The 27,643-nt window shown below is 41.7% G+C and overlaps 1 protein-coding gene across 2 annotated transcripts in view; it reads left to right on the top strand.

The window, feature by feature from the left end:
- The window catches only part of LOC144597239 (cysteine-rich motor neuron 1 protein), a 191,129-nt gene that overhangs the window by 33,614 nt on the left and 129,872 nt on the right, over window positions 1–27,643 (top strand). For both annotated transcript variants that reach the window (XM_078406298.1, XM_078406297.1), the window contains exon 2: window positions 9,438–9,605. In XM_078406298.1, the coding sequence (XP_078262424.1) occupies window positions 9,438–9,605 (168 nt within the window). The remainder of the gene's footprint in view (window positions 1–9,437; window positions 9,606–27,643) is intronic.

The raw sequence follows: 27,643 nt of genomic DNA, 5'->3' as shown, positions 1-27,643 counted from the left end.
AGTGCAAAGAATGGACTTCGTGTCATCTCCCACATTTCATCAGGCAGGACTAACAACATGCAACACCTTGTGCATCCACATCGACGTTATCATGAAATCACACAAGTGTAGTCTTCATCTGAAACTGCTGGAAGTATGGATACGTGGACCTAGTCTCTGCAGAAATTCTGTGTCTTATTAGAGTCATAGAGTGATACAGTGTGGAAATGGGCCCGTCGGTCCAACTTGCCCACGTTCACAAACCCTGAAGAAAATTTCTGCGCTAAAGCTGCAATAATGGGACATTCTGCCATCTGGACTCAGTGCCAAGATTGAGACTAATCTGCATGGATGTCTCTGTATCCATCTCACTACTGACCAAAGTTGGCAGTGGTATCTTTTTGACTGTCGGCCTACTGGGTTTGCCTGGCTTTTCATGGAGTCTAACGGCCGTGTGATTTTCCCTGATTTCCAAGCGAACAGGATAGGAAATACATGGTTATTCTGTACTGGGTTTAAATCAGACACCGTTCTCATTCAGATGAATAAGAGGCATTCACTCCCAGGAAAAAGGCAACTAGTTATGTTTATATTAGGTTTAATGATTAGAATTGACTTTGTGTGCTTGCATGCTTTTCGCCTTCATAAATGTAAAAATTTCAGCAATGTATTTATTTTCTTTTTAAACGTGCCTCTAAATGTTACTGAAAATAAATGAGAGAGACGTTCACAAAAGTTCAGAGGTCTCGGTCACACTGACAGCTTTGACATCCTCTGGGGTATGAATGCTCGCTGCTTTTCAAAGTGGTCCTTGTGACTGCAGTGGGCTCAGTCATTTGGCTGTATCAGAGGGAGTTGGGAGCTGGGAGAAGGGGTTGAACAGAAGAATGCAATAAGAACTGTGCTGAAATGAGCAGTGTGGCAAAGGGGCAGATGGGCAGAGTTTTAGGTTGGTGGGAGATCTGCCTTGATACATGTTACACTGGTCAGGCTGCCTTGGAGTGTGTGCCTTTTATGGGTTGACACCTTTCTCTGATTGGCATGTAGAAAAACAGTGGGTAACAGCTGTATCAAATTTAGTGTGGTCGTGGTGCAAACTGTACAGGTCACAATTCAGTATTTTATTTCCTGCATGCAAAATAACTTGATATGGCAAACCTGATTTTCGTGATTCACTGTTGATGGAAAGCTGAGGTAGTACGTGCTATATGCACTCGAAGTCCCTGAAAGTGGTAACAAGAGTAGATAAAGTGGGAAAGAAGGCGTGTGTTTGCCTTCATTGGTCAGGATATTGAGTGTAAGAGTCAAGAAGTCATGATGCAGCTTCATAGGAGTTTTTAGTTTATAGGACATTAGTTAGGCTGCATTTGGAGTATTGCCTCGCGAGTTCTACTTGCACCATTATTGGCTAGATGTGGAGGCTTTGCAGAAGGTGCAGAGGATGTTTACCAGAATGATGTCTGGTATTAGCTACAAGGAGAGGTAGGACAAATTTGGATTGTTTTCTCTGGAACCCCGGAAGTTGAGGGGAGACCTGATAGAAGTGTCTAAAATTATGAGAGCCATCAAGAGGGTAGACGGAACCTTTTTCTCAGAATGGAAATATCAAATAGTAGAGGGCATAGCTAAGGCAAGGTGAGAGGGGCAAAGTTTGAAGGACATATACGGGGCAAGGTTTTTTTTTCACACAGAGGGTGGTGAGTGCCTGGAATGTGCTGCCAGGGGTGGTGGTGGCAGCACATACAATAGTGGCATTTAAGAGGCCAATAGATATGGAGGGATATGAATTATGTGCTGGCAGATAAGAGATGGTCTTGGCATCATGTTTGGCACAGACATTGTGGGCCAAAGGTCCTGTTCCTGTACTGTACTGGTCAGTGTTTGTTTTATGTTTCAATGCATCAAAAGAAGGTGCAATTTAACTATTTGATTTAAAAATATAATATATTGCTAAAAAATAGCCAAAGTATAATATAGAATATTCAAGTTCATGTTTTCATAAAAGTCACTCGATCCCATAACATTGAATTTCTAACCAAAAATCCTCGAATATTTTGTGCATATTCACAGGTCATTACTGAAATATGCGCTCTTTGAATTAAAGAACTTTTTCAGTAGGAAATAAATATTTTGCCAAATACATATCTTGTACAATGCAAATATCTAGCTTAGCGATAGATTAGTTTTGTAAAATACTATTCCCACAGCTGCTTCTTTTCTTTCAAACAAAGTGAACTAATTTTGAGCCTATAGTAACTGACATGATATTCGGTGGGGTTGCTAAGCAATAGAATGTGCTGCCAGTGACACTGAAGTTTGTTACTTCTTTTGTTGAAGGTGTCATTCGAACCGTATCTCTCAGCAGAATGAAACTCTTGTCTCTCACAGATAAAATTATTCCTGGGGAAACTATCTTTAAAGCTGTGGAAATTGTTTCTCTCATTCAGCTGACAAAATATAAAGAGGCATTGTGGTAAGATTGACCTTTTGGGTTGCAGAGAACGTCTACTTTAGAAAATTGTAAGCTGCCTACAATAGTTGGGGTGCTCTGTCTTATTCGTGGAAAACGCAGCAGTTCTCTTAATATTACTGCAATGCTCAATGCAGCAATTTTGCTGTTGTTGAATTCTGAAGTAAATGTTTCAGCTTCGTGCCAATGAAAATATTTGTGTCTTTCAATGTAAAAAGTGCCACAAGTGACTCTCTTCTGTTTACTTTCCCAACACTCCACCCACACATTGGCAGCTGTTGTGCCATTTTATCTCCAGCCTTGCTTAAATCGCCTAAAAAGGCCATTTGTATATTTGTGTGAGTAATTTTGAATAGCATATTGTGCAGACACAGATCTAAAGCCAGAAGTTTACAAAAGTTCAACTCTCTTCAGCCAAACTGAGCACTCTTCTCAAAGCAACTCTGGAGAGGCGATTTTATGTATTCTGGACCCCTTCCTGTTGTTTCTATATAGAGCACAACTTCCAGACACAAAGTATTCTTCTATCAAGGCTTTGGTGGTAGCGGCCAAATAAAGCCGCCACTGCATCACGGCTCTTTCATGACTGGCATCTCCAATTATTTCAGCAATATAAAGAGGTGACTGGAAGAGCAGCAGCAGGGTTTACGCTCTTCTGTTGCCAGGTGTGTGTGTGTGTGTAGAGCCACTGTCAGCAGCACCAGCCGCCATTTGTTTACTCGACACGATCGGTCAGAATGTGCAGCCTGCCAAGCCAACCATACAATTTCCACTTTCACAAAATTTAAGCAGACCTTTCCATGGTGATTTAGAAATTATTATTTTTAAATAATTGCATGGGTGCACTTCAGTTTGTGCCTGACCGTGCAAGTAAAAACAAAATGCAACATCTCTGGCTCAGTGCAAGTCATGATACTGATATGAAGAAGGCAGGTTTGAAGTAAACAAAATAAAAAAATGGGCAGTGTTCTCGTATCTTTTGCTATTTCGAGGCATGCCATGGAAGCTGTTGATGTTTGCTGTTTTGCTGTTTAGAGTCTTTTGCAGCATCTTTTGCTGTTTAGAGTCATGCCATGGAAGCCTCTGTTAGTAAACTACTTTTCCCACTCACCTCTGTCAAATACTTCCACAATCTTCACCTCCAGCATAAGATAAAATAAGAGACACAAGCACACATACAATACAGACAAAAGCTGGTTGGTTTAATGTAAGAAACTTAGCTCTGAAATTGTTTAGCAAAAGAAAATATTTTCAGAAGACTGAAATAATATCCAAATACAAAACCATGAAAATGTAATAATGCTTTACATGACTGACTGTTTAAGCATACAAAATTATGTTAATAAACGATTAAAAAAAAATAATTCGGATGCACATCGGAATAGTTTAGTCCATGGTAGATTTATGCCATCTAATTTGCACAACATTAGGTATAATCTTTAATTGTGAAAGAAAAACGAAATCATTTTGAAAAATTGTGATCTATAATTTTAGTGTAGATACAGTATCAAAACATGCCCTTCAGTCCACTGTCCACTCTGTCCATTGTCCACCCGTTCACACTAGTTCTGTGTTATCACACTTTCTCATCCATTCCCGACACATTAGGGCAATTTTACAGAGATCTATTAACCTACAAACCCGTACGTCTTCGGGATGTAGGAGGAAACAGGAACATCCGGAGGAAACCCAGGGAGAATGTGCAAAGCACCCGAGGTCAGGATTGAACTCTTGTCTCTCACTGTTAGGCAGCAGCTCTACTAACTACTTCACTGTACCATCCTAATATGGTCAAAGCAGAATAAAATCATTACCCGGGTAATGCAGTTTCTTTGCCTCTTCATTTTCCAAACAATGTGGTCCACCTTGATAGGATGTGGAAGTAAGTGACATTACTAAGAATATAATTTGTACGACCATTCCCTGCTCGGCTGCTCAGGTGGATAAGTACAGACATTGATTGAATCATGCAACCAAAAACACACACAAATCAACCAGAACCAGTACAACACAAGAAAAAGAAGCAGCAGCCTTTTAATCAGCCTCTCTGGCCTTCTTGCCATTTACTAAGATCATAGCTAATCCTTACCTTCGTGCAGTTTTCTGACACTCCAGTGCCGTTTTCTGACACTGCTGCTCACAGCTCAGACCCGGGTCTGATCCTGTCTACAGGTGATGACTGTACAGAGTTTGGATGCTCTCCCTGTGACCCTGGGTTCTCTGGTTTTCTCCCACATACCAAAGACGTGGAGGTTTGTAGGCGAATTGGCTTCCTAAATTGCCTTTAGTGTGTGTAATGCAAAGTTGTGTGATAACATAGAACTGCATATAATGCAGGCTGATTGATGGTCGGCGCGGACTCGGTCTGTTTCCATGCTGTATCTCTAAACTAAACTAACCCATCGTTGCTTAAATCTTAACATTTATCCATCTGACTTGAATACATTGTGACTAAACCTGCACAATCCTCTCAGATATAGAATTCCTGAGGTTCATTATCTCTGGGTGAAGACATTTATGAATGGCTGCCCCTTTATTCAGAGATTGTGACCCAAGATGCTGCTTATCCCGACTCATGTAAACATTAACCCTGCATCTTCCCCCTCAAGCCCCTTAAGAACAGCAAATGGAAAGTCCTGATGAACCATCATTTCTAAATATGGAAACGTTGAGATGTGTGGCTCAGGTGAAAGGGAATATATTAGTGTACATATTGAAAGACAGTTTAACTGGATTTACAAAAAGTTTACAATTTTACATATTGGTTAAGCATGTCCACAAACAATTAAAAAAACATCAAGAAGATGCTGGTATGATTTTTGAATTGATAAATAATTCTTTGCATTTATCTGCCTAGATTTGCTTGTATTCTGCATTACGACTGTTCGTTTTTTTTCAGATGAAAGTGTTACTAACAGTTATTCACTGACTGCCTCCCCAACTCCTGCTTACAAAGTAAGGATGGCAGAATTTCATGAAGAGATTTTTCTGCACAGAATGTCTATTCTCAAGCTGATGCAGTATAAAACAAACAGGCAATGTGCCCTTCCTGAAACAGTTCCTCAGCACTGCTTGTAACCCCATTCCTTTAGAAAGTGCCTCATTTATATTGTAGGGCTGTTTCAGAGGCAGCTGGTTTCACTTTAAGACAATTGGCATGTGTACTGTTGTAACTGTAGAGGACACTGGATGCCACTTACAATTCCACAAAGTTGGCTTCTACCATCACTAAATCAAATGACCAAGTAGAGGTTCAGCTAGTAAGTTCCTGCCTTGTCGCTGTGTAATCAAAGTTGAGGCAATGGGGGGAAAAGTAGTAAATTCATTTTCTACTGGTTTGCATAATGGTCCAACAATGGAACAAATACATTCATTCTTGTTGCTGCTAACAGGCCCATTAATTCAATAACACACAAAAAAAAAACAATAATCAATAACAATACAATAACAGTGATACTGGGTAATCATAATAGTGCAGACCTGAAGTCCATCGTGCAACAAACGACATAGAAGATCATCGCTGCTAATGTAATGGTTGGTGTTGTGCCGTGTTTAAGAGCCTGATAGTTGCTGGGAAGAAGCTGTCCTTGAACCTTGTGGTCAAGGTTTACAAACTCCTACTTCTTCCCTGTGACAGTAGCAAAATGTGAGCATGGCCAAGGTGGTGTGGGTCTTTGATGCAAATGACTACCTCCTTGAGGCAGCGCTTTCTGTAGATCCCTTTGATGGTGGGGTGGTCAGTGCCTGTGATGGACCGGGCAGTGTTTACCACTCTCTGTAGCCCCATCGTTTGGGTTAGGTCTGAAAATCCCTTAACAATTAGACATGAATATGAAGTGTTCGGGTACCTGGATGCTGAAGCAGTTATTTTCTAGTCCTATTGGAGTCTTTGCTATCATGTGTAACATTTTTCATTTGAATTTGTTGGCTGCAGCACATACTTTCCTCTGACTGCCTCTCAGTCATATGTCTAAAGCAGAGGTTTTAATTCCCTAACACCTGGGCTCCTGGCACGTGGTAGTGACAACAGAGGAAGACAGAGACTTTACACAGGCCTTACTGGAAGCTGTTGGCAAAGACTGAATTAACTCTTTTTCAGAGTTCTTTTTTTTTAAAGTGCTGTTTTCAAGAAAAAGCCTTAGCACCTTCTCTGAAAGGATGGGGGAAAGGCTTGCTGCGATTGTATTCATGCTCAAGATTAGCGTGCATGATGTTATAGATTTGAGAAGATGTCATCTTTTGTGTTAATGCCAATCTCATTATTCCTGTCATATCATGATAGTTTAAGAAGGAACTGCAGATGCCGGTTTACACCAAATGTAAACATAAAATGCTGGAGTAACTCAACTAGAGAGGCAGCATCTCTGGGGGAAAAAAGAATAGGTAATGTTTTGGGTCGAAACCCTTCAGACTGGGCAGACAAAATGTGTGGGAAGCAACTTCAGTCTGAAGAAGAGTTTTAACCTGAAACATTACCTATTCCTTTTCTCCAGAGATGCTGCCTGACCCACTGAGTTACTCCAGCATTTTGTGTCTATCATAGATTATCTCATCGTCCTGCATTATAGGTTTCAAATGTGAGAATTCTATGAGATTTCGCAAGGTAGTTATCACACTCAAACTGACCAAGTCATCAGATCTATTGTGCCGCACCCACTGAGTGACTCCAGCACTTTGCGTTCATTTGTGCTGGACCCAGTTGGTGCCTAAGCTATTCCACAGTAGTAACAGCCATCTCAGCCTTAACCTTCTCTAGATGTGGATGTGGAGATGAGGAACGCAGAGCCAGATCTGTCCTTTTTGTTTGCTTCGTCTCTGATTATTGTCATCCAACTGACCGCGAACGCGAACTCGACATGGAGATATGAATATGTTGAGACTCAACAACATATTCCAACAACATATTCCAACAACATCAACAACAACTCATGCATCCCTGCAGTCCTCTAGTTGGCTACTATGCCTCGGGTGGTGTATGACTGAGGTCACTTCCCTTGAATGCCTGAAATCCATTAATTGCTCCCTGGTATGAAAGGCCTTGGAACAATGTTTGCAAGGCTGTGACAGTGAGAGATGTGCAAATGTATTTAAGATCACTAAAGCATGTATTAGTAATTGTTCACAAAATGCTGGAGTAACTTAGCAGGTCAGGCAGCATCTCGGGAGAGAAGGAATGGGTGACGTTTCGGGTCAAGACCTTCTTCAGACAGATGTCAGGGGGGCGGGACAAAGGAAGGATATAGGTGGAGACAGGAAGATCTGGGAAGGAGGAGGGGACGGGAGGGACAGAGGAACTATCTAAAGTTGGAGAAGTCGATGTTCATTCCACTGGGCTGCAAACTGCCCAGGCGAAATATGAGGTGCTGTTCCTCCAATTTCCGGTGGGCCTCACTATGGCACTGGAGGAGGCCCATGACAGAAAGGTCAGACTGAGAATGGGAGGGGGAGTTGAAGTGCTCGGCCACCGGGAGATCAGTTTGGTTAATGCGGACCGAGCGCAGGTGTTCAGCGAAGCGATCGCCGAGCCTGCGCTTGGTTTCGCCGATGTAAATAAGTTGACATCTAGTAATTGTTCTTCATCACTCATTTTCGAGTAAGGCAGTGACATCCAGCCTGTACTTCTGTGACGTGTACTGAGATGGCTGATGTGGCTAATCAAATGTCTCTTCATTTACATAAAGCTGAATTAAAACTCTTCTTGGGCAGGGACTCCAATCAAATGAACTAATTTTCCAAATGTATGTCGGTCATCTACGGGGCAAGGATGGGGTGGTGGAATTGAACAGTCAGAGAGCCTGGACATGCAGGGTTTAGTGAGCAAGAATGGAAATCAAAGATGAACAAAGCTATGGCCAGCAATTTCCTGCTGAACAATTATCAGTCAACATGTTTTGACCCACTATCCGTTGCACCAGTGCTTTTGTTCTGATTTATACCCCCAAGGGAAAAGTTTCAATAACTTTGGAGGGTTAGAGATTTTCTTTTGTCACAGAATTCAATTGCATAATTGGCTCTTTGTTGAAATAAGGGCATATTTTAATAGTTTAACTCAGACCTCTATGTAACAATTAAGCTTTTGATTTCATCCCTTGAATTCATCCATTTTTTAAACTGCAGTACATACATTCTATTCTATTTTTTAAAAATTGAGAGAGATTTATTGATGAAAAAAACACAACAGATAAAGCAAGTTGCTTGCTGCTCGGCATGTGCTATCCATGGTACTAGTTAAATATCCTGGATACAGAGGTTAAATAAGTGTGTCTGCATTGCGTTTGAGGACAAATTCAAATTGAGGTTTTTCCGAAAAGCAATACCAACGTAAAATTTGGCAGCTGATTTAACACTTGCACAATGAAATTGTACAAGAATGCTGAAAACGAAACAAATTGAAATTACTTTTTTTACTTACCTGGAACATATACTTAAGAAAGGAAATCAAGAAAGCTTCTGGACTGAAACCCGTCCTCCATTTGTAGTCACGTCAAGGTGTAGCCCCATGCTTTAGTTTCGTTTAGAGATATAGTGCAGAAACAGGCCCATCCAGCGATCCCCGCACACTAGCAATATCCTGCACATTAGGGACCATTTACAATTTTACAGAAGCCTATTTGCCAACAAACCTGTACGTCTTTGGAAGGTGGGAGGAAAACGGAGCACCCGGAGAAAACCCATGCGATCACAGAGAGAATGTACAAATGCCGTACAGACAACGCCCGTAGACAGGACCCTGACGTTGTAAGGCAGCAACTCGACTGCTGCGCCGCTGTACTCCCCAATATTCTGAAATTTATATAATAAACATGCTGACGGTCGTATTCGGCACATTTAGTGAAAAGGTCATTGTTGAGTTTCAAGTTATTTGTCCTTCAATTGATATTTGGAGATATGGAGCAAGATTCAGATTTTTTCTGATTTCTGTCTTAAAAGCTCCAATATCTGTGTTTCACTGCATATCTGAAATTAAATTTATTTCTTCCTTCTGCAGAAATAGAATTCATTGAGGATGTTGTGCCTGAGGATGACCTGTGCCCTGAGGTATCCGGTTGCAACCTGCTAAATGGACAGTGCGTCTGTGAGATAGTACGCTCCTGTGTCAGAGTATTCCAGTTCCCTGATGTGGAAGCCTGCACTGCTACGTCAGCATCTTCTCCAGGTAAAATAAAGCAATGTATTGAAGGTGGATGAGGATAATTGTGCATGAGGTGGTGCGCTTTGAAGAATCCAAGATGAGTGAGTGATTTTGAAATCAACCGTGCACATGATGTCCAAGTAGACAATCATACCTATGTAAAACAGTGAATGCATATATAATCAATGTACGTTATATTTAGCTAAAATAACTTGCATGATAAAATAAATATCCTGTAGAAGAATTAGATGCTGACTTTGGGCCAGTTTTGTTTGTCTCCCTCTGATACATATTTTCCTTTGGAGGAGATCATAGTGAATCAACTCGGTTTGAAGAGTTTAAGTTGCTAATTAAGTTGTTTGGTTTATTTTTTGTCATCTTTATTGTGTTGTTTTTTTTTGGATTAACTTGTAGAAATAGTACATTTATTAATATTGTTTCATTCCTCAAAGCCTAAATGTTATCACTATCACAGATTTTTTTTTCCTGAGAGTCACATGAATATCTTTTCATTTTGTTTCCTCAAACAAACGGATCTGAGGCAATTAACCTTTTAAACAATCTTAAGAATGTAACTAAACAGCCCTTATTAGATTACTAGTTCTAGTTCAGGCAGTATGCTAAATAATTTTTTAACCTACACCAGAGACTCGAGTATTTCCGAAGCAGTTCAGAAACGGATAATATAACTTTTGATCCCATGAGAAAAAAGATGTTCCTTCATCTATAGCTAAATATGATTTTAAACTTCAAATGTATAACAGTAATGTAGATGATGATAATCGGAAACCAAAACAGGGTTCCCAGACTCTGACTATGACTCAATGACTCAGCTTGATCAGAGCTTGATGGTGTTTCATTTAAAAAGAAAGGTTTCCGTATACACAAGCACATGTATGCACATGACGGGCTTGTCAAGAGGAAGGTCAAAAGTCTGCATTTTGAAAGTTACTTGTGTATTAATGTGTTACTTATGACATAACCTGTTGCATATACATGAACCATTTAATGTCATCATGCAATGAATAATGAAAAGTGTCTCGTTGCGGTTTCTGGTATTTCACTGAATGAAATATTCAAGAATAATCATGTTCTGCAGCAGACCTTTGTTTAAGAGAAGCATTTTCATCCACGATTTGAGTGTGGAGCACCCACTGTGCAATTCTTGTAGCCAGATGGTGCAACAACAGCCATTCTCAATTAATACGTGCAGAGTAAGCATTCTCCCCATCCAATTGTGGCTTTTCCTTCCAGTTTAACACTCATGTCAAACATGATAGCAATTCAGAATGCTGTACATAAAAAGCCCTTTTTTTGGCAACATCATTCAAACTTTTCTAGAAAAAAATGTACTGTACTTGATTTTATTCCTATTTTTTGGTTCCTTTTGAGCTTTTGTTTCTCAAAGTGGAATATTTTAGTTGTTAAAACCTGACGACTTGTGATTAATATATGAAACGACATTTGAATTGGTAACAAGAATAATAAAGTTGTCCATGGCTGCCTTTGCTTTTATGCCTCAGTTCCTTTCCCTTAAATCAGGCATGTCATTGTCTAAGCTTAACCTATTACATTTACCGAAAACAAATGCGATCAAATGTACATGTGGCAAAATACTGCCTTTTTAAAAACATATTATGGAAGCAAAGTGCATGAAAGGACAATTTTCTTTAGGTCCTTATTTTCTTTCTTTATACAGTTATCAAATAAAGTAGAAAAAATCAATACTGAAAACTACGCTACAATACAACACAATATATCTTTATTGTCATTGTACAGGGGTACAACACGATTAGGAATGCGCCTTCCATACGATGCAATAAATTAATTAGCTAATTAGTATAAATTTATACAACCCAGTGAAACAAAATTAGAAACGGTTTTAAAACAGTATAAAGTTCAAGTAGGTCTGTGCCGGTTCGCTGTGCGATGTGACCATCCGGCTCAGCACCTATTCATAGCACCTATGGCCCTGGGGATGAAGCTGTTCCTGAGTCTGGAGGTGCGGGCGTAGAAGGCCTTGTAGCGTCTGCCTGATGGTAGAATTTCAAACAGACTATTGCAGGGGTATGAGGAGTCTTTGTGAATGCTGGTGGCTTTTCTGAGGCATTGTGTGTTGTAGATGTCCTCCAAGGCTGGTAGCTGTGTTCCAATAGTCTTCTGAGCTCTATGGACTACCCGCTGAAGAGCTCTCCTCTCTGCCTCCGTGCAGCTGAGGTGCCACACAGGGATGCCATACATTAGGATACTCTCTATGGTGCAGCGGTAGAAGGTTGTCAGTAGCTGTTGGGGCAGACCAGACTTTTTCAGTGTCCTCAGGTAGAACAGTCGTTGCTGTGCCTTCTTGACCAGCACAGCAGTGTTAGTGGACCATGTGTGATCCTCTGAAATATGAGTGCCCAGAAACGTGAAGCTGGACACTCTCTCCACACTGTCCCCATTGATAAAGATCAGAGCATATTCCCCGTTGTGTGATCTACGGAAGTTGATGATCAGCTCCTTGGTCTTGGAGGTGTTTAGGGACAGGTTGTTAACTGAGCATCAGTCCGCCAGGTTCTGCACCTCCCTTCTGTAATTTGTTTCATCACCATTGGCGATCAGCCCGATCACCGTTGTGTCCTATGCAAACTTGACAATCGTATTGCAGGAACACAGTCGTGTGTGAATAGGGAGTAGAGCATGGGGCTCAAAACACAGCCCTGTGGTGTGCCGGTACTCAGGGTGATAGTGGAGGACAGGTGCGGGCCCATTCTCACTGCCTGCGGTCGCTCCATCAAGAAGTCCACGATCCAGTCGCATAACGAAGAGCTGAGGCCTAGCTGGTGGAGTTTGGTGATGAGCTTGGTGGGGATGACCGTGTTGAAGGCAGAGCTATAGTCAATAAATAACATCCTCGCGTACGTGCCCTGTCTCTCCAGGCGAGTCAGGACAGTGTGAAGAGCCAGAGAGATGGCATCCTCTGTGGATCTGTTTGCCCTGTATGCAAATTGATGTGAGTCCAGTGAGGCAGGGATGCTGGATTTGATGTGTGAGAGGACCAGCCTTTCAAAGCACTTCATGATTATAGGAGTTGGGGCAGCCGGACGGTAGTTGTTCAGGTTGGTGATATTTGCTTTTTTCGGTACCGGCACTATGGTAGCCGACTTCAGGCACTTGGGGACCATAGCCAGTGATAACGACAGGTTAAAGATCCTGGTTATTCTACTATTTGCATGTAAAGTTTAACGTTTTGATAACAATACAAATGTATTTTTGTGAATGAAGTGGAATAGTGAAGTGAACAGTTAATAAGTAAACATATTTAACTGTTCTACTTCAACATTCCACTCCATTTAAATTAATGGAGATGCTCTTGCTACGCAAGGTCCAACCTTGCAAAGGTTCTGTTGGCAGAATCCCTAGTGTAAATGCTGGAAAACTGCCAAAAATTTGCAATCCATCTCTGGACTCTGAGCTCAAGTCAGACTGTAGTGAAGAAATGACCAGCCAAGACCTTTAAGCATGTTCAGTAGTTGTGTGCTGTTGACAGAAGCTGGCCCATTATGTCTTCAAATCGCATCCCTGGGGGACAGCGTGTAATTGAGATGTATTACAGGGCCAAGGGTGGGTCTTTGCAGGGGATTCTCATTGTTGCAAGAGGTAACAATGGAAATGGGAAGTAAAACCTTCCACCTGCAACCAGAATTATGATGTATAACTGCAACAAGGGACTGCAGGACCTATACAGTAAATTGTAGGCCTCTGGGTAGTGTTGTGGAGCAAAGGGATCTAGGAGTATAGATGCATAGTTCCTTGGGTCGAGTCGCAGGTAGATAAGGTGGTCAAAAAGGCTTTTGGCATTTTGGCCTTCATCAGTCAGAGTATTGAGTCTAGAAGTTGGAAGGTCATGTTGCAGTTGTATAAGACTTTGGTGAAACTGCATTTAGAATATTGTGTTCAGTTCTGGCCACCATGTTATAGGAAAAATATTGTCAAGCCTGAAAGGGTTCAGAAAAGATTTACGAGGATGTTGCCAGGACTTGAGGGTGTGAGCTATAGGGAGAGCTTGAGCAGGCTGAGTCTCTCTTCCTTGGAGTGCAGGAGGATGAGGGGGGGATCTTATAGAAGTGTACAAAATCATGAGAGGAATAGATTGGGTAGATGCACAGTCTCTTGCCCAGAGTAGGTGAATCGAGGACCAGAGGACATAGGTTCAAGGTGAAGGGGAAAAGATTTAATCGGAATCCGAGGGGTAACTTTTTCACACTCAGGGTGGTGGGTGTATGGAACAAGCTGCCAGAGGAGGTAGTTGAGGCTGGGACTATCTCATTATTTAAGAGATCGTTAGACAGGTACATGGATAGGACAGGTTTGGAGGGATGTGGAGCAAGGGCAGGCAAGTGGGATCAGTGTAGATGGGACATTGTTGGCTGGTGTGGGCAAGTTGGGCCGAAGGGCCTGTTTCCACACTGTATCACTCTATGACTATCTAGGACTCTAATGCACAAAAGGACGCAAAGTACTCGAGTAACTCATCAGATCAGGCAGCATCTCTGGAGAACATGGAAAATATGACATTTTGGGTCTAAAGAAGGGTTTTGACCCAAACGTCACCGAACCATGTTCTCCAGAGATGCTGCCTGACCTGCTGACTTACTCCAGCACTGTGTTCTTTTGTGTATTTACCAGATTTATTATAATTGCTCAAGTGAGTGGGGACCACCCTCCTGGATGGAGATGGAGTGGCGTTTGAGGTTGCGAAGGAAAAAATAATAATTTGCCACCTTTTACAGTCGCAATGAATATAATTTGTGACTTTGATATGAATACTGTAATTGGTATGGAGATTTGATTGGAGGGATTCGGCCATGCTATCTGGGGAAAATAGCTACTGACCTAGGAGGCAACAAAAACTTAAAGGTAAAAAGAAAATTGTAGATGTGATTTGTGTAGACTCGGGTGTCAAGGCATGATTTTTAGTTTGATGAAAGTGATTGTGAAGATGGAAGATTTGAAAGAGATCAGACCTTGTGAAGAAAGAACTGTTAATTGTATCAAACGACATGGGATCCAGGAAAAGGGGTTTGAATGGTGGGAATAGGATTGAGAGTACAGGAAGCTGGTGCATTCGACAATCTGTGCCTAGAGAGGGTACATGGCAGGAGGTGAGAGGGGATCTTGCAAAAAAATGAGGGAGCTTGGGGCCAAGGTTGAAATGAACAGATGTAGCTTGATGGGTTAGGGCAAGGGAGTTGAACAGACTGGTTTAATTATATTGGTGAAGAAGCCCTTGGACTCCATGTTTTTGTTGTGATATTATGAATTTTGTTCGCAGTTATATTAACGGCACATCAGGAATTTATATATGAAATTACTTGTGCAAAAACTATGAAGTTGCTGTCATTTTCATAGAGGGATGATAGTAAATGTAGTCATAGCTATTGCAAAATGCTAATAATTCTGTTTCTGTTCCAGTCTGACTCTATTTGTTAGGATTAAAACAATAAAGCACAAAATTCAAGTATGAATTTAGGGCACAACTGTTATTATGGAGTGATAAATGCTTATTAAAATGGAGGTATTCTTAGTTAACTACTTGGAGAAGATAATGTTCCTGCAGGATTATGTTAGCCCAATATAAATGTACTTTAAATCACAAAAAGCATTTGATAAAACATCTTATCTCCATGGCTGCATTGTTAAATAAAGTGTGGGGGGCAGACTCAATGATGGAGAGCAATTAGAGGATTCATTGAAGCAGAGGATAATAATACATAGGAGCCATTCTGCGTGTGGGAACTCCCTACACAAGTCCAGCAGCAATCTGTGTTAGAACTGTGGCTGTGCATTAGAAACAGGTTTATTATTGCTTACCTATGATTTTAAATGAAGAAATGATCAAGTTTCAAGACCCGAAGGTGCATGTAAGTGATCAGAAATATAAATAATTAAGTTGCAGATTTCTGGTTGAATTAACTATTAATATGTATAAATGCAGTGTGATGCATTTGGGACTGGGTAATTACAGGCATGTGTGCAGGATACATCATTATTAGTTGTAGTCACGAGCATGGCTCTGTGTTAGAATTCTTGTCTCTGTATCATTCTAGCCTGACATTTCAAATATCACTTAAGTGAGCATTTTGGATGTGCCCGTATTTGGACAATACTTTAAAGTAAAATACCCTTGACCTGTTCAAGTGAGTGTATGATACTAACTGAAGAAGAAATGAGTTCTCCACTAATCTGATTTCTATTAATCCCTGTACCACGAAAAAGGATTAACTTTATCTTCCCCTCCTCTTGTTTATGTGATCCCTTTTGTGGAAATTATCAATTGCAAGGTCACAATTCAAAAGTCACAAGCTGAAGTGTTAAGACTGTCTTGAAATGAAATACATAATTCTTCTGGTCTTAATTTATGCCAAAAGATTTGTGTATCCATCTGGCAAAATCTGCCTAAATCTTCCTCCCAAAACAGAGTTCTCCCAATCACTGACTACCCCTGCCTCAACTTTATCTGCTCTGTACACTCTTGGTCATTATGCAGGATCTGGATCATCTATCTGTTTTGCTCCACTGATGCAGGTTGGTTAGCCGAGCTCACCAGCAATTTTTTTCTCTTTCTTTGATCAGACTACTGTGCCTCGGTGTTATGTTAACAAAACCAGCCTGGTTGGAAATGACCAAGGCTTTATATTACCTTGGAGTCCATTTATTTACAGGCAGATTAGGTTGAAATTACATAGTTGCAAAATAGTTTTCTTTGACATGCAGATGAGTTCGGGGACACAACTAAAAAGAATTTAGACTGAATGCCAAGAAATATTCTGTGTGCTTTTTTTCCCCAGAATATTGTTGATCCTACCACAAGCTTTCCAAAATGCATGGTGGATATTTGTCTAAACTGAGTTTAACAGGTTCCTCGGAGTTGAAGGTGACTCGAGTTGTTTGAGTTTCAGAGTTGCAACGTGGAAACGGGCCCATCGGCCCAGCAGGTCCACTCCGACCATCAATCACCCGTACACTTGGTCTATTTTATCCCACTTTTTGCATCCTACATACTAGGGGCAATTTACAGCCAAGATGTGGGTGGAAACCGGAGCACCCGGAGGAAACCCACGTGGTCACAGGGAGAATGTAGAAGCACCACACAGCACCCATTGTCAGGATCAAACCCAGGTCTCTGGCGCTGTGGGGCAACAAATCTATTATACCACCCCTTAGCCATGTGATTGCATTCTTCTGAATTCTGAATAATCTTCTGATTATTTCCCTCAATCATGACTTATCATGGGAGAGGGTGGAGGACGGGAAGGTGCTGTGGATGGTAAGTGATACATACATAAGCTACATCTTATCTATGAGGGTAGATTTGTCAGAATAGTTGGGATTTTTCCCAATCTCTTGGATTATGGTTAATTCTTAGAATTTGACTTCACCGCAAAAGGAATTTTAAAAAGAAACTGTGTTCCCAAATAAAACCTTGCTTCCCCTTTGGAATCAGTCCAGGTGCAACAGTCCTTTTACAAAAACAAGCAAACACCTGCCAAAAACGCACACCAATTTAGTTTTAAAGTTTATGAAAACCTAAGTGGGACATTCCATATAACAACTACAGCATGGAAACAGGCCTGTCCGGCCCTACCAGTCCACGCCGACCATTCTCCCTGACCTAGTCTCATCTATCTGCACTCAGACCATAACCCTCCAATCCCCTCCTATCCATATACCTATCCAATTTACTCTTAAATAATAAAATCGAGCCAGCCTCCACCACTTCCACCGGAAGCCCATTTCATACAGCCACAACCCTCTGAGTAAAGAAGTTCCCCCTCATGTTACCCCTAAACCTTTGTCCCTCAATTCTGAAGCTATGTCCCCTTGTTGGAATCTTCCCCACTCTCAAAGGGAAAAGCCTACCCACGTCAACTCTGTCCGTCCCTCTCAAAATTTTAAAAACCTCTATCAAGTCCCCCCTCAACCTTCTACGCTCCAAAGAATAAAGACCCAACCTATTCAACCTCTCTCTGTAGCCTAAGTGCTGAAACCCAGGCAACATTCTAGTAAATCTCCTCTGTACCCTCTCCATTTTGTCGACATCCTTCCTATAATTTGGCGACCAGAACTGCACACCATACTCCAGATTCGGCCTCACCAATGCCCTGTACAATTTCAACATTACATCCCAACTTCTATACTCGATGCTCTGATTTATAAAGGCAAGCATACCAAACGCCTTCTTCACCACCCTATCCACATGAGATTCCACCTTCAGGGAACAATGCACAGTTATTCCCAGATCCCTCTGTTCCACTGCATTCCTCAATTCCCTACCATTTACCCTGTACGTCCTATTTTGATTTGTCCTACCAAAATGCAGCACCTCACACTTATCAGCATTAAACTCCATCTGCCATCTTTCAGCCCACCCTTCCAAAAGGCCCAAGTCTCTCTGTAGACTTTGAAAATCTACCTCACTATCAACTACTCCACCTATCTTAGTATCATCTGCATATTTACTAATCCAATTTGCCACACCATCATCCAGATCATTAATGTAAATGACAAACAACAGTGGACCCAACACAGATCCTTGGGGCACTCCACTAGACACTGGCCTCCAACCTGACATACAATTGTCAACCATTACCCTCTGGTATCTCCCATTCAGCCATTGTTGAATCCATCTTGCAACCTCACTATTAATACCCAACGATTTAACCTTCTTAATCAACCTTCCATGTGGAACCTTGTCAAATGCCTTACTGAAGTCCATATAGACAACATCCACAGCCTTGCCCTTATCAATTTCCCTGGTAACCTCTTCAAAAAATTTAAGAAGATTAGTCAAACATGACCTTCCAGGCACAAATCCATGTTGACTGTTTCTAATCAGGCCTTGATTATCCAAATAATTATATATATTGTCCCTAAGTATCTTTTCCATTAATTTTCCCACCACAGACGTCAAACTAATAGGTCTATAATTGCTAGGTTTACTTTTAGAACCTTTTTTAAACAAAGGCACAACATGCGCAATGCGCCAATCTTCCGGCACCATCCCTGTTTCTAATGACGTTTGAAATATTTCCGTCATAGCCCCTGCTATTTCTGCACTAACTTCCCTCAATGTCCTAGGGAATATCCTATCAGGACCTGGAGACTTATCCACTTTTATATTCTTCAAAAGTGTCCGTACCTCCTCTTCTTTAATCCTCCTAATTTCCATCACTACTCTACTTGTTTCGCTTACCTCACATAATTCAATATCCTTCTCCTCGGTAAATACCGAAGAAAAGAAATTGTTTAATATCTCCCCCATTTCTTCCGGCTCAGCACATAGCTGTCCACTCTGACTCTCTAATGGACCAATTTTATCCCTCACTATCCTTTTGCTATTGACATATCTGTAGAACCCCTTGGGGTTTACTTTTACATTACTTGCCAAAGCAGCCTCATATCTTTTTTTCGCTTTTCTAATTTCCTTTTTAAGATTCCTTTTACATTCTTTATATTCCTCAAAAACCTCATTTACTCCCTGCCGCTTATATTTATTGTATATCTCCCTCTTTTTCCGAACCAAGTGTCCAATTTCCCTGGAAAACCACAGCTCTTTCAAATTATTATTCTTTCCTTTCCACCGAACAGGGACATAAAGACTCTGTACTCTCAAAATTTCACCTTTAAATATCCTCCATTTCTCTATTATATCCTTTTCATAAAACAACAATTTCCATTTCACTCCTTTTAAATCCTTTCTCATCTCCTCAAAATTAGCCTTTCTCCAATCCAAAATCTCAACCCTTGGTCCAGATTTGACCTTCTCCATAATGATATTGAAACTAATGGCATTATGATCACTAGACCCAAAGTGCTCCTCAACACATACCTCCGTCACCTGACCCATCTCATTTCCTAACAGGAGGTCCAACACTGCCCCTTCTCTGGTAGGCACCTCTACGTATTGCTGCAAAAAACTATCCTGCACACATTTTACAAACTCCAAACCATCCAGCCCTTTAACAGAATGTGATTCCCAGTCTATATACGGAAAATTGAAATCACCCACAATCACCACTCTGTGCTTACTACTAATATCTGCTATCTCCTTACATATTTGCTCTTCCAATTCTCGTTCCCTATTTGGCGGTCTATAATACACCCCTATAAGTGTTGCTAAACCTTTCTCATTTCTGAGTTCCACCCAAACAGCTTCCTTAATCGAGCCTTCTAGTCTGTCCTGCCAAAGCACTGCTGTGATATCCTCCCTGACAAGCAATGCAACACCCCCACCTCTTGCCCCTCCGATTCTATCACATCTGAAACAATGAAATCCTGGAATATTTAATTGCCAATCGCAACCCTCCTGCAACCATGTTTCACTGATCGCCACAACATCATACTTCCAGATGTCAATCCAGGCTCTAAGCTCATCCACCTTTCTTACAATGCTCCTAGCATTAAAATATACACATTTAAGGGACCCATCATTTCTTATTCTCAGTTTATTTCTTTTCCCTTCTTTCTCTCCTACATATTGGGTCTGAGTGTTTCCCTTTTCTGCCTCCTGCCTCACACACTGCCTATTAGCTATCTGTGTTTGAGTCCCTCCCCCCAACCGTACTAGTTTAAAGTCTCCGCAGTTATTTTAGCAAATCTCCCCGCCAGGATATTGGTTCCCCTCGGGTTCAGATGCAACCCGTCCTTTTTGTACAGGTCATACTTCCCCCAGAAGAGGTCCCAATGATCCAGAAACTTGAAACCCTGCTCCCTGCACCAGTTCCTCAGCCACGTATTTATCCTCCACCTCACTCCATTCCTATTCTCACTATCGCGTGGCACAGGCAGTAAGCCTGAGATTATTACTTTGGAAGTCCTTTTTTTTAACTCTCTTCCTAGCCCCCTGAATTCTCCTTTCAGGACCTCTTCCCTTATCCTACCTATATTGTTGGTACCTATATGTACCACGACCTCTGGCTCCTCTCCCTCCCCTTTCAGGATATCCTGGACACGCTCAGACACATCCCGGACACCGGCACCAGGGAGGCAAACCACCATCCGGGTCTCCCGACTGCGTCCACAGAAACGCCTATCTGACCCCCTCACTATAGAGTCCCCTATTACTACTGCTCTCCTCTTCCTTTCCCTACCCTTCTGAGCAACAGGGCCGGACTCCTTGCCAGAGGCCCGGGCACCGTCGCTGCCCCCAGGTAGGCTGTCCCCCCCAACAGTACTTAAACAGGAGTACTTATTTCCAAGGGGTACAGCCACCGGGGTACTCCCTAGTCCCTGCCTCTGTTCCTTGCCCCCCCTAACAGTGACCCACTTGTCTACCTCCCGTGGTCTAGGAGTGACCACCTCCCTGTAACTCCTATCTATAACCTCCTCACTCTCCCTGATCAGACGGAGGTCATCAATCTGCCGCTCCAGGTTCCTAATACGGTCCCTTAGGAGCCCCATCTCGTCACACCTGGCGCAGATGTGGATGTCTGGAAGACTATCAGACTCCCAGATTCCCCACATCTGACACCCAGAACAAAAAACTGCCCTGGCAGTCATACTCTCCAAACAAAGCCCCGCGCTCAGTTACTAAACCTACCGCCCGGCCGCTACTCCAACCGCTCCAACCGCCCACCCAAAAGAACTGAGTGATCTCCTGGGAGAGGCGAAAAACCGGATAAAAAATCCAGGCCAATTTGGGAAAAAATCCGGGAAATTCCTCTCCGACCCCAAGCTAGGCGATCGAAACTAGTCCGGGAGATCACACAGGTCTTACTCCTTACTATCCCCACACAATCCCCACACACTACTTCCCAAGCAACACAGCTTGGTGCTACTGCTGCTGCTTGCTGCTGCTACTGCTGCTTGCTGCTGCTGCTACTGCTGATTGCTGCTGCTGCTGCTGCTACTGCTGATTGCTGCTGCTACTGCTGATTGCTGCTCCATTCTATCTTAGTTTTTAAATGTGTTCCAGAAATGTCTGTTTGTAGTAAAATTTCCATAGAAGATTCCTTTCACACCATTTGAATGTATTGAGTTGATGCAAAGTGGGAACAAGGTCAATGTGGAATTAGCTGTAAGTTAGTGTTGTTTATGTATACAGACCTTGGCTCTATCTATCCTACTGTGTTCGATAAACCCTACCTGCGATCAAGCTGTCGGAATGTCATCTTCTAGGTACCATGTATATCTCACGTTCCCCTTTCCCCTGACTCGCAGTCTGAAGAACAGTTGCGACCCGAAACGTCACTTATTCCTTTTCTCCAGAGATGCTGCCTGACCCACTGAGTTACTTTTTGCATCTGTCATCATCTTTAGTTCAGTTGAATGTTATCACACACAAGACGATACCTTGAAGTTTTACTGTGTCATACTAGTGCAAGCTGTATGTGTACATCTCCCATTTCACAGATGAATGTGAATGGTTGCAATCTGTATCATGACCTTAACCTGTCCCAAAGTGTTTCCCAGCCAGAGAAGTAATTTTGATGTACGTGCACTCGTCATTATGTTGGTTACAAAATAACCAAAATATGGGCAACAGAAGCTGCAGTGCTCTAATGACCAGATAAACCCTTTTTATTTGATGTGCCAACTGCAGAATAAATATCGGTCAGGATACCAGAGGTAATTCTCTCACTTTTCAAAAAAGCTCTTTGGATATTTTGCATTTTTTAGTTCAATTCATCTAAACAATGGGACCTCTAACATGGGCAGCATGGCGGTGCAGCAGAGTTGCTGCCTTACAGCATTTGCAGCGTCAGTGACCCGGGTTTGATCCAGACTGCGGGTGCTGTCTGTACGGAGTTTGTACGTTCTCCCTGTGACTGCGTGGGTTTTCTCCGATGGTCTTCAGTTTCCTCCCACGCTACAAAGACGTACAAGTTTGCAGATTGATTGGCTTGGTACAAATGTAAAATGTCCATAGTGTGTGTAGGATAGTGTTAATGTGCGGGGATCGCTGGTCAGTGCGGACTCGGGGGGGCTGAAGGGCCTGTTTCCACTCTGTATCTCTAAGCAAAACTAAACGACTACACTTGATGGTCAGTCTAATATTTTTTAAACCTCTGGAATGGCGTTTGAACTGATGACTTTCTGATTTAGAGGCTGAAGTGATAGTAACTGTCAGAACAGGAGAACTGTGGTGAGAATATTGAACCTGCATTATGGAGTGGTTGAGGTCCATTTCTGGTTCAAAATCCTGGAACACACTCCTGAACCGCATTGTAGATATATTTTCAAGGGCAACGAGGGAAGATGCTCTCAAAATGAAATACTGGCTCAGCCTGCAAAGCCAAAATCCCCTGAATGTATGAAGATATTGGTTCTCCCAAACATATATGTCAAAGTGATCTTCTTCCATGACTGTGATTAAGAATGACTGGGGTAATTTTATGAGGCATAAAGGAAACTCAACAAGCTTTGACCTGATTTAATAAATTATCTGTTTCTCTGCAGTAACCTTCTGCTTCTACATCCCACAGAACATTATATATTGCTTGATCAAGAAATGCTTCCAGTAGGCATTGTGTCTAAGCTCCATTGGTTTCGAGATAACAATGGAATCAGCAGAGCCACCAGCGAACCAATAATTAATGATGTAATTTATTCTGGTAGTCAGCCACTTGCTGAAACAGAGAAAAAAACACCAGTGAATCCTGTTGTTAATTTGAGTGTTCAGTATGGTATTCTCCTTGAAGTAGTGACACCTTGGTTCATGTTAGCAACTAGGCTTTAGACGTATAAACAAGAATGATACTCTCTTAATGAGGATAATTGTTTCTTATCCTTTTTAGCAGTCATAATACTAATAGGGAAATATGCTTTTCATAACATCAGGAAATACAATACTCAGTCATTCACTGACATTGGCTCGGAGTTACTGACCTGGAAGATGTGTCCTTTAATGTATCTGGTCAGGAGAACCATTTTTTAAATTGATTCATTTGGGGGATTTGGGTTTTACAGGCTGAACCAGCATTTAATTTCCCATCCCGACCTGCCCTTGATAAGGTGACGCTCAACTACTGTATAGAGCCATTATAATTCTTGCAGTGGGTATACCCACCATACAGTCAGGGAAAGAGTTCCAGGAGTTTGACCCTGTGACAGTGAAGAAACAATGATATGTTTCCAAGTCAGGATGAAGTGTGCTTGGAAAGCAACTTCCAGCTGGTCTTCAAAGATTCCAAGTTCTTTTGGTAAAAATATGGTCATTTGGCCTTTTCTCAAACCAGTTAGCAGCACCAATGGACTTTGCAATTTGGATTACTGAAAGTACTTTTTCTTGAAGATACCACAAGAAAAAAAAGACAGGTTGGCTTTCACAGATCTACTTTTACAAAAATAAATCTGTGAGATAACATGGAAAGTTAGAGACCATATTTTTTTTATTGGATCTTAGGTCCAGACTGCTCCATGTAGTATTAGCATGCTAAATTATGATTACGATTTAAATTATGTGCTCCCTTGGGAGCACATCTAAGGAGCAGTTCTTATTTCATGGATTTACCCATGTGCCAGATCTCAGATTTGAGTGAACTGTTGTCTGGTTAGATTTGCAGTATTTCCTCCAGAATAATCAGATTCACATGGTTTATGGAGCAATGACACCAAACTCAGAGCACTTTGACATTTGGGCAGGTTTTGGGAGTGACATGTGGCAGTGAAAGCCAAAAAAAATTATGCATGACATTAAGATGGATCTTTTTGTCAGGTGACAGCCCACATTTAATGGTACTTATTATAAAATCAAGTATTTAAGTATAATCTGGAGAAGTTTCTACTCGTGTTTCCATTGCTAACTATAAAGTATGAAATTGGAAGGATTATTGTGTTTGATTATGAAAATGAATCTTTTAAAAGTTTGATGTCATCTAATATTCTTCTGCCATGTGGATTAAGCAATGAGTTTCTTCTAAAAATTGACTAATTTTTCCAAATAGGACTTGAGGTAAGCCTAAAACTAAACAAAGAATGGATTATTGGTCAATAGTTCAGTCAGTTGCCAGACATGTAAGCAACGACTTCAAAGAATTAACAGGAGAACTTAGTGTTGTGCATTTAACAGAAGCTTAAGTATGGCATTAAACTTGAACATCAGTATGTTGGCATCAAACAAGCCAGAATGATTTAATACCAATAATTAATAAAAAGGGAACTGACCAGTGCTACACAGAACACCAGAATAACTTTGTACATCATGAAGAATAAACAAAACTAATGCACTAATTGATCATATTTATTATTATATATTCTTCAAAATGGGTATCTTCTGAGTGGAGTTTGATGCAGTGAATCTGACCCTTAGGAAGTCTACATCATCCATTTTTAATGTTTAATTATAAGGGAGAGAGGGGGGGAGAGGGTGAGGTAAAATTGTTGGATACAGTATTATTGTTGCATTAAACAGGCTGTTCATTAATATTTAGTAGTAAACAACTTAAATTTTACATTTTCTGTCATATTCCTTTGGTATTCTTCATCGTGAAATGTTTTTTGAACTGCTATATAAAGCACCTAATGTGGCAGAGGAAATCCCATAGGATTATGGCAAGCCTCTGTTGACCAGACAAAATTCATAAATAATGTCAATGTACTGACTGCCGAGCATACTAAGGGGGCAATATAGATTCATGCAACCTTTGCTGAATTTATAATCAACTAATAATAATTAGGAAAGACACAAGCTGGAGTAACTCAGTGGGTCAGGCAACCAATAAACTAGGGCAGCTTAGTGTCGCAATGGTAGAGTTGCTGCCTTACAGCGCAAGAGACTCGGGTTCAATCCTGACTACGAGTGCTGTCTGTACAGTGTTTGTACATTCCCCCTGTGATACGTGGGTTTTCTCCAGTTTCCAAACATTCCAAAGACGTACAGGTTTATAGATTAAATGAATTCTGTAAGTTGTCCCTCGTGTGTAGGATAGAACTAGCGTATGGATGATCACTGGACAGCACAGACACGATGGGCCGAAGGGCCTGTTCGAATGTTGTATTGCTAAAATTAAACCATTTTTTCTCTCTGAGAAGATCATAACTTTCCAATTGTGCTGCAGGCCTGCTAGGAATTGTCCAGCTACGTCATTTGGTGGCTGGGACCTGAAGATCTGATGTGTAACCCACCTGCCTGTCGAACTGTACAGATTTTGCTCCATGTCCAATGCAATGATCCAGAGCTTCATTAGTACAAGCCTTCTGGGAACAGTTTGTGCAAATTCTGTACAAGGCATTGCTTCACTGAGGTTTGAATCCTTTTCTTGACTCATGGTACTCTCATCGAAAATAATTACTTGCTATGATGTGACTATTGCAGGTAAATTGGTTAATTTTCATTGTTGCAGCTAACATTTAATCTTCAGAAGAGTCAGGATCAATGATTTGGGTACACTTCCATGGTTGCCTGTTCGTGTGAAGAAAATAAATGTATATTAAGCGTCATCTTCAGAACAGTTGATTCCCAAAAATACTAATTCTGAATGTACACTGATAAGCCAAAACATTATGACCACCTGCCTAATATGCTGGTGGTCCTCCGTGTGCCGTCAAAACAGTGCCGACCCACCGAGGCATGGACTCTACAAGACCCCTGAAGGTGTCTTGTGGTATCTGGCACTAAAATATTAGCAGCAGATCCTTCAAGTCCTGTAAGTTGCAAGGTGGAGCCGCCATGGATCGGACTTGTCGATCCAGCATATCCCACAGATGCTGAATCGGATTGAGATCTGGAGAATTTGGAGACCAGGGCAACATCGTGAACATTACATCATGTTCCTCAACCATTCCCGAACAATGTGTGCAGAGTGGCAGGGCACATTATCCTGCTGAAAGAGGCCACTGCCATCAGGGAACACCATTGCCATGAAGGGGTGTACCTGGTCTGCAATGATATTTAGGTAGGTGACGCATGTCAAATTGACGTCCACATGAATGGCCGGCCCCAGGGTTTCCCAGCAGAACATTGCCCAGAGCATCACACACCCTCCACCAGCTTGTCGTCTTCCCACAGTGCATCCTGGTGCCATCACTTCCCCAGGTAAACGGCGCACACGTACATGGCCATCCATGTGATCTAAAAGAAAACGGGACTCATCGGACCAGGCGACCTTCTTCCACTGCTCCAAGGTCCAGTTCCGACGCTGGCGTGCCCAATGTAGGCACTCGATGGTGGACGGTGGTTATCGTGGGCACTCTGCAGCAACGCAGCCCCATATGCAGCAGGGTGCGATGTACTGTGTATTGTGACACATTCCTCCCGTGACCACCATTAAAATTTTCTGTTACTTGTGCCACAGTGGACCTTCTGTCAGTTCGGACCAAACGGGATAGCCTTTGTTGCCATCGCGCATCGATGAGCCTTGGACGCCCAACAACCTGTCGCCGGTTTGTGGTTGGACCCTCCTCGGACCACTGTCAGTAGGTACTCACTACTGCTGACCAGGAGCATCCCACAAGCCTTGCAGTTTCAGAGATGCTCTGACCCAGTCATCTGGCCACAACAATTTGGCCCTTGTCAAAGTCGCTCAGGTCTTTACTCCTGCATCCAACACATCAATTTCAAGAACTGAATGTTCACTTGCTGCCTAATATAGCCCACCTCTTGACAGGTGCCATTGCAACAAGATAATCAATGTTATTCATTTCACCTGTCAGTGGTCATAATGTTTTGGTACATCGGTGTACATCAGGGCTGTGAAATAGCAATGTACTCCAGTTTAAATCATGTAACAACATGATTCAATTAGATATTCTTTATAGAATATATTTTTTTAATAGTTTGTGGTTTTCAAGGAAGAATCAAGTCACCGATGGTTAGTTAATGAATTGATAAATGCATATGTTTTTTTAAAGCAGCTCAATTATTCACAGAGGAAATACAGCAAATTTCCTAAGAAAACTCAATTTCCGAAGCTCAATGGATTCATTAAATTGTTTCCTCTAGACAACAGCTGGCATGCTTGGCAAGTAAAACCACAAAAAGGCAAATTTTTACATTGAAATGTTTTGCTTGGATGCTGAATACCTTACAATGGATGTTGAATGGGATGTGGTTTGATTGGAATTCTGTGCATTTAGAATTC

The sequence above is a fragment of the Rhinoraja longicauda genome, chromosome 10 (genome assembly GCF_053455715.1).
Source record: "Rhinoraja longicauda isolate Sanriku21f chromosome 10, sRhiLon1.1, whole genome shotgun sequence".
Classification (NCBI taxonomy): domain Eukaryota; kingdom Metazoa; phylum Chordata; class Chondrichthyes; order Rajiformes; family Arhynchobatidae; genus Rhinoraja; species Rhinoraja longicauda.
Note: the sequence above shows the minus strand (reverse complement) of the source record. Positions and strands in the feature narration are given on the sequence as shown.